This window comes from Dermochelys coriacea, chromosome 23, assembly GCF_009764565.3.
Source record: "Dermochelys coriacea isolate rDerCor1 chromosome 23, rDerCor1.pri.v4, whole genome shotgun sequence".
Classification (NCBI taxonomy): Eukaryota; Metazoa; Chordata; order Testudines; family Dermochelyidae; genus Dermochelys; species Dermochelys coriacea.
In genome coordinates, this window is record NC_050090.1 from 15703478 (window position 1) to 15711613 (window position 8136).

At 56.4% G+C, this 8136-nt stretch overlaps 1 protein-coding gene across 1 annotated transcript; it reads left to right on the forward strand.

Moving 5' to 3' along the window:
• The first annotated feature begins 2922 nt into the window (after positions 1 to 2922).
• Positions 2923 to 3987, forward strand: LOC119846998 (olfactory receptor 5C1-like). The gene has a single exon (XM_038381341.2). The coding sequence runs from the start codon at positions 2923 to 2925 to the stop codon at positions 3985 to 3987; it is 1065 nt and encodes a 354-aa protein (XP_038237269.2).
• Positions 3988 to 8136: the final 4149 nt, after the last annotated feature.

Consider the following 8136-nt stretch of genomic DNA (forward strand, 5'->3'; position numbering starts at 1 on the left):
CATCATGGAGAGTTCTCTGAAAACATCCATTCAATGTGCAGCGGCGTCAAAAAGGTGACCAGAATGTTGGGAATCATCAAGAAAGGGATAGATAATATGACAGAAAATATCATATAGCCTCTTATATAAGTCCATGGGATACCCACACCTTGAACACTACATGCAGATGTGGCTGCCCCATCTCAGAAAAGATAGATTGGAATTGGAAAAGATTCAGAAAAGGGCAACAAAAATGATTAGGGGTATAGAACGGCTTCCGTATGAGGAGAGATTAATGAGACAGGGATTTCTGAGCTTGGAAAAGAGGCGACTAAGGGGGAATATGATAGAGGTCTATAGAATCATGACTGGTGTGGAGAAAGTGAATAAGGAAGTGTTATTTACTCCTTCTCATAATACAAGAACAAGGGGCCACCAAATTAAATTAATAGGTAGCAGATTTAAAACAAATACACGAAAGTATTTTTTCATGCAACGCACTGTCAACCGGTGGAACTCCTTGCCAGAGGCTGTTGTGAAGGCCAATACTATAACGGGGTTCAAAAGGGAGCTAGATAGATTCATGGAGGATAGGTCCATCAATGGCTATTAGCCAGGCTGGGCAGGGATGGTGTCCCGAGCCTCTGTTTGCCAGGAGCTGGGAATGGACACAGGGGGTGGATCACTTGACGATTCCGTTCTGTTCATTCCCTCTGGGGCACTTGCCATTGGCCACTGTCAGAAGGCAGGATACTGGGCTTAATAGACCTTTGGTCTGACCCAGTCTGGCCGTTCTTATCTTCTTATGTTCTTCGGGAAGGCAGTGGGGTCTGGTGGTTAGAACAGGGGGGCTGGGAGCCAGGGCTCCTGGGTTCTTTCCTCAGCCCTCTGGGGGGAGTGGGGTCAAACAAAGCACAGGTGCCCAGCCTCGGAAAGGCCAGAGATGGTGACTCCCTCACATGGTGCTGGTGCAAAGAGCCCAGCCCTTGGTGCCACCCGGGGGCCGGCCTCTCTTGGCAGCAGGGTAGAAGATCCGAGGCTGGCTCTGCTCTAACACGGGTTACTGGAAGCACTTGGACTCGGGAGCTGTGGCCTAGCATCCCCCTGCCCTGCAGGCCTCCAATTTCCCATGCAATTAGCCACCTGCGTCTGAATCCCCGTGGACAGGAGCTGGGGGTGACGCATGCACCCAGCCCCTCTGTCTGCGGGGCCTGGCTGGCACGGTGGAGATTGGCTCAGGCTGGAGCCCTGGGAGTTGGTGCCAGGGGAGGACTCGTGGATGCCAGGGAAAGGGGCCATAAAAGCCCCAGCACTGCCTGGGTGGAAAGCAGTGGGCACCGGCACTGAGAAAGACGCAGACCCTGCCGCTCACCAGGTAGGGCGGGTGCCATGGGGCAGGAACCGGAGATGGGGCCTTTCCTGGGTAGGGACACCCTCTCCACACTGACCCCCATCACCTCCTCGCTTGCTGAGCCCATCTCTGCTTGGGGGCCTGGCCAGCCAGTCACTGGTAGCCAGGACTCCTGGGTTCTCTCCCTGGCTCTGGGAGGGGAGTGGGATCTAGTGGGTTGGAGCAGCGGGGGCTGGGAGCCAGGATTCCTGGGTTCTCAGGGGCAAATCCCTCCATGCTTTGCCCATAAAGGGCTCCCAGCCCATCCCAGTCCTTCTCTCTCTCTCTCAGTGGGAGGCAATTTTCATAGATTCATAGATACTAAGGTCAGAAGGGACCATTCTGATCATCTAGTCCGACCTCCTGCACAACGCAGGCCACAGAATCTCACCCACCCACTCCTACGAAAAACCGTCTCCTTCCTTCCTTCTCTTCAGCTGTCCCCCTTTCTAATCCCTGCCCTGCTTGGAGGATCCCCCCATCCTGTTACCCTGTCCCCTTGGTACCTCTCAGCCATGGCCCTTCCTGCTAGTTCTTCCCTCCTCTCCTCCCCGAGCCCCCCTCCCCAGGCCGTGTGTGTCCAGTTCAGTCTGGGATGGAGGGATCAGTGTTCAGGATGGGGGGGCTCCCCCAAGCTGTCTGGACCATACCCCTCTCTTATCTGCTCCGACTATGCAACCCCAGTCATCGCACCTGGCCCTTGGGGTTCTCAGCCATCAACCCTGACCAAGTGTCCCCATCCCATCGAGGGGCCAGGCTGGGGACTTTGTCCCTCCACACTTTATGGGGATGTGTATTATGGTACCGCTAGGAGGCTGCACATGAAATCAGGGTGGGGAGGTGACACTGAGCAGTACCCAGATCAGAGCCCCCGTTGTGCCGGGCACTGCCCAGACACTGACTGAAATCAGGGCCTCCCATTGTGCCAGGCGCTACCCAGACCCTCACAGAGATCAGGGCCCCCCATTCTGCCAGGCGCTATCCAGACCCTGACAGAGATCAGGGCCCCCCATTGTGCCGGGCACTACCCAGACCCCAACCAAGAGCAGGGCACCCTGTTGTGTCAGGGCCTCATCATGCCGGGTGCTGCCCAGACACACACTGAGAGACCAGCTCTGCCCTGGAGAGCTCCCAGTCTAAATGTGCCAGGGGAAGCAGAGCCCTAGAGTTGTGAAGTAACTTGCCCAGCGTAACCCAGCTGGTCAGTAGCGGAGCTGCAAATAGAACCAGGAGTCCCGAGTGCCCGTCCTGCGGTCTGTCCACGCCACATTCCCACGCTGTCTCTGGGTCCCTCTATCTCGTCTCCCTGCCCCAGGCATCTTTGCAGCTCCCTGCAGCTCAGTAGCGTCTGCAGATTTAAATCACTGCCCCCTCTTTCCAAAGGGAATGCCGTGAACCCCGCTTTCTTCACCAATGCCTTTCGCCTGCCAACGTCCCTAAAGATGTGTTTGGATGTTGCCTTATTCTTTGCTTCGTAGCCTAAATTGTTGTGTGGCGTTACGTGGGGCTGTTCCCCAGCTGCTCCGCCCCAGAGGTGGCTGCATCTCCATGCCATGCCAGGCCAGCCCTGCCTGAACACCAGACCCTTAACACTAGGAGCAGTGCCATCCCCACCCTGGGCTGAGGGCACTGGCAGAGGGGCAAGCTGTCACCCACACTCTCTCCCCATAGATCCGTGCCCCCCCATGGCTGGGCCAAACCAGACGGTGGTGACCGACTTCCTCCTGGTGGGCTTCCCCTCCTGCCGAGCCCTAAGTCTGCTCCTCTTCTTGCTGGCACTGCCCATCGTCCTGCTGGGCCTGGCGGGGAACCTGGGCCTGGTGGTTCTGATCCGGGCCGAGCGCTCCCTCCACACCCCCATGTACTACTTTCTCAGCCACTTGGCCCTGCTGGACCTCTGCTCCTGCTGCGCCGTGGGCCCCGTCATGCTGTGGGGCCTGCTGGCCAGCTGGGCCGCCCTCCCCGGCCCGGTCTGTGCCCTCCAGATGTTTCTCTTCACCACCGCGGGGGACGCGGAGTGCTGCCTGCTGGCCGCCATGGCCTGCGACCGCTATGCTGCCATCTGCCGCCCGCTGCACTACCAGGCCGCCGTGTCGCCCCGCCTCTGCCGCGGGCTGGTGCTGGGCTCCTACGCGGCCGGGGCAGCCAGTGCGGCCGTGCACTCCAGCCTGGCCTTCCACCTTCCCTTCTGCCGCAGCCACACCCTCGACCACTTCTTCTGCATCATCCCATCCGTGCTGGAGCTGGCCTGCGCCGACACCAGCCTCAACCAGGCCCTGCTGCTGGCCATCTGCGGCGCCATCCAGAGCGTCACCCTGCTGGCCATCCTGGCCACCTACGGTCTCATCCTCGGGGCCGTGGGACGGGCGGGCTTGTGCCGGGCTGCCTCCACCTGTGGCTCCCACGTGGCAGCTGTGGCCGTGCTCTACGGGACCCTCATCTTCATGTACCTGCGGCCCGAAGGCAGCTACGCTGCACAGGCTGACAAGATGGCTGCTGCCTTCTACACCGTGGTCATCCCCACCCTCAACCCCGCCATCTACAGCCTGCGCAATGCCGACGTCAAGGGGGCCCTGGCGAGGCGACTCATGGGTGGGCGCCGCATCTGGGGGGGCTGAGGAAGGGGCTGGAGGAGGGGTGGGCGAGGGAAGGGGAGATGGGGCAAGATGGCTGCTTAGAGTCCGCACCGGCATTGGTGTAGTGCCTCAGTGTAGACGCAACCTACTCCAATGGGTGGGCGTAGGTAATGCACCTCCCAAGGAGGCGGTAGCTAGGTCTTATGGAGTAATTCTTCCATCGACCCAGTACTGTGTATACTGGGGGTTAGCTGGGTTTAGCTACATCTCTCTGGGGTGCGGATTTTTCACACGCTGGAGTGACGTCGTTGGGTCGACCAACTTCTTAGCATAGTCCCGGCCTAAGCACATAAGAACATAAGAACGGCCAGACTGGGTCAGATCAAAGGACCATCCAGCCCAGTCCCCTGTCTATTGACAGTGGCCAGTGTCGAGTGTCCCAGAGGGAATGAACAGAACAGGGAATCATCAAGTGATCCATTCCCTATCGCCCATTCCCAGCTTCTGGCAAACAGAGGCTCGGGACACCATCCCTGCCCATCCTGGCTAGGATGGACCTATCCTCCATGAATGTATCTAGTTCCTTTTTGAACCCTGGTATAGTCTTGGCCCTGGCAACATCCTCAAGCAAAGAGTGCTGTAGCCAGTGGCCCCATCCTGTCGTGGCACTTTATGGCCCGTCATAAATATAAAGGGAAGGGTAACCACCTTTCTGTACACAGTGCTAGAAAATCCCTCCTGGCCAGAGGCAAAACCCTTTTACCTGTAAAGGGTTAAAAAGCTCAGGTAACCTGTCTGGCACCTGACCCAAAATGACTAATGAGGGAACAAGATACTTTCAAATGGGGGGGGAGGCATTTGTCTGTCTGTGTGATACCTTTGCTGGGAACAGATCAAGGCTGCAAGCCCTCCAACTCTTGTAAAGTCAGTAAGTAGTCTAGCTAGAAAATGCATTAGGTTTTCTTTATTTTAGCTTGTGAAATTCGCTGTGCTGGAGGGAATGTGAGTTCCTGTTTTTGTGTCTTTTTGTAACTTAAGGTTTTGCCTAGAGAGATTCTCAATCTGACTGCCTGTAAAATTATCTTCCATTCTGATCTTACAGAGTTGTTCTCTTATCTTTTTTTGTTCTTCTAATAAAGTTCAGTTTTTTAAGAATCTGATTGGGTTTTTTGGGTCTTAAAAATCCAAGGTTGGTTTGTGCTCATCTTGTTTATTCTCAAGCCTCCCCAGGAAAGGGGGTGCAAGGGCTTGTGGCAGGGTTGGTGCAAGGATGTTTCACGCCCTAGCTGAAACTTCCACCTTGCACCCCCCCTGGGAGCCCTGAGGTGGCTCCCTGCCCCCCCCGAGGTGCCCCCCCTGTGGCAGCTCCCCACCGCCCCCCTCCGCCCTGAGGCAGCCCCCCTACGGCAGCTCCCTGCCACCCCCTCTCTCCCTCCCTCCTCTCGGCCCAGGGAGCCGTACAGCAGCTCCCCGCCCCAGCTCACCTCTGCTCCGTCTCCTCCCCGAGCACGCCACTGCTTCTCCCACCTCCCAGGTTGGGCGCCAATCAGCTGTGCCAATCAGCTGTTTGGCGCAAGCCTGGGAGGGAGAGAAGCAGAGCGGGGCAGCATGCTTGGGAGGAGGCAGAGCAGAGGTGAGCTGGGGCGGGGAGCAGTTCCCCTGTGCACCGCCCCCCCGTTACTTGCTGCAGGCAGCCCTCAATGTGCCCCCCTGCCCCAGGTCACCTCTGCTCCACCGCCTCCCCCAAGAGCACTTTTGGCTGCCCCCAACCACTTGGCGCCCTAGGCGACCACCTAGTTCACCTAGTGGTTGCACCAGCCCTGATATTTTCAGGTCCTTTCCCTGTTCTTTGTCTAAATCACTTGGTGGTGGCAGCATACCGTTCAAAGACAAGACAAAACTTGTGCCTTGGGAAAGTTTTTAATCTAAGCTGGTAAAAATAAGCTTAGGGGGTTTTTCATGTGGGTCCCCACATCTGTGCCCTAGAGTTCAGAGTGGGGAGGGAACCCTGACAGCTCCTTAAATGCTCGGACCCTAGGAAGGGGGCTCTGGACAGGACACGGCCCATCCTCACTTTCTCCTAATCCTTTGGAATCTGATGTTCTCTTCCACACATTGCTGGGGGGGCAAGTCCCCCTGGAATTGGACATGGGGATCTGGGGTTGCACCTCAACCTCTGTGCACCATAATTGGGGGGACCTAAATGACTCCAAGGATCTCACAGAACTCTGGGCCTGCACCCAGGGCCGAATCTCTGAACTCCTTCCCTTGGGCAATGCCCAGCTTGGAGAGACCATGGGACAAACATCCTGTTAATTATCACAAACTGCCACTGCAAATCATCAGCGGCTCTGCTTCCACCCCCAGCTCCCATCCCCAAGGAACCCAGTGCCTAATGATGCCCAGAGCGGTGTGGATTCATGATCAGTAATGAACACACCAGGGGATGAGTTGAAGACGGGAGCACAGGGAGACCCAGGTGGGGACGGAGCCATTTCCCACAATTAATGAATGAATGAGGTTTAAATGGCAGCCCCCAGGAGGTGATTGTGCTCCATTGTCCCCGAGAAAGCAGCTTGGGAGAGTGGAGAATCACCAGGCTTTACTGGGGACACAATGGCCGCCATGGCTGCCATGATTAAATTGCTGCAATTCAACACCAAGGAAACTCATTGACAGGGATGAAGATCAGCCCGTTCTCAGCCTCAGAGCACAGCACTGCTCGGGCCAGAGCAGGATCCTTGTCCTGAATCTTCACCGGCTCCTTCTGTCCCGCACCTCATGTCCTGACACATGACAGCTACCGAACATGAGGCTTGTCCTGCGTCCAAAGTCCTGACACACAACGGCAGCTACCAAACACGGGGCTCGTCCCATGTCCAACATCCTGATCCACAATGGCAGCTACTGCCCATTGCACCTGTCTCTCACTTTTTGATTAATTTGCATTACCATCACATGTAGGAACCCCAGTCCTGGGCCAGGAAACCATAGCACTAAGTCCCGGACAGACAGAACAAAAAGACAGTCCCTGCCCCAAGAGCTACAGTCTCAGTCTAAGACAAGAGATGACAGGTGTATCCAGACAGACGGGGGGAGCCCAAGTAAACACCAAGACAGCTGTAAGATTTTTGTAGGCATCACTGCAAGGGGATTCCAGGAGAGACTGGAAGGACAACGAGGTGACCTTTTCAGATATTAGTGGGGGGCTCCGCCCAAGTGTGAAGGCTAGTGCACCCCAAATCCTTCCACCCCCTTGCACACCCAAGAGTCAGGAGTCAGGTCCTGCAGCAGAGTCAATCTCTGGGCAACCTAGCGAGCAGAGCTGGCCAGTAGGAGGTCAGAAGAGTCAACAGACCAACTCTGAAGACCAGCAGCAGTTTAGTGTCTGCTCAAACCATTTGCCCTTGGCTGTGATAGACCCTGCTTGTTCCCAGCCCTGCTCAATCCTTGGATCCAGCCCAGCAGCTGGTCGTGCCTCATTGTCAAAACCTGGTTCTGGCCATTGGCTCCGATTGTGACTTCCAGTTCCGGCTCTGACCCTCAGCTCCTATTCCTGGCTACTAACTCCTGCTCCAACCATTAGACATGACTGCCCACTCCCGGTTTCTGACACCCACATCCTCCCACTTAACAGCAGCCTCCCCACACGAGGGCTTGATTCCCCACCACTTTGCTCCAGACAGACTCCCTTCACACTGGAGGAATGCTGTTGTTAACCAGCTCCCAGCCAGGTATCCACCACTCAGAGAGACTCCTGGATCTCCTGCTATTATTCTCTGTCATGCCCTAAGAGCCGACACACCACTCCCAGCCTGCCCTCAGTTCTCTCCAGGGTCCCCTTCACTTTGCCGTTCCTTAGCCTGTAGATCCACGGGTTCAGCATTGGGTTCAGCATTCACCATGAAGACCACAGCTAAGGCCACAGAGCCCCATGTAGTAGGGGCTCTGTGACTCCTCCATGATGGTCCCAAAGTACAAGGAGACTGTGGCCAGGTGGGAGCTGCAAGTGGAAAAGGCTTTGTGCTTGCATTGGGCAGACAGGACCCTAAGTATGGCTCCAATAATGCAGGCATAGGAGAGCAGGATACAGGCCAAAGGGATGAGGCTCATGCTGGCATCTTTGGTGAGGATCAGCAGGTGCTGCATGGAGGTGTCAGAGCAGGAGAATGCCAGCAGCTCCTGGATGTT

Excerpts from the sequence above, each read along its gene's own strand:
- LOC119846998 (XM_038381341.2), top strand. The coding sequence starts at position 2,923 with ATGCCAGGCCAGCCCTGCCTGAACACCAGACCCTTAACACTAGGAGCA.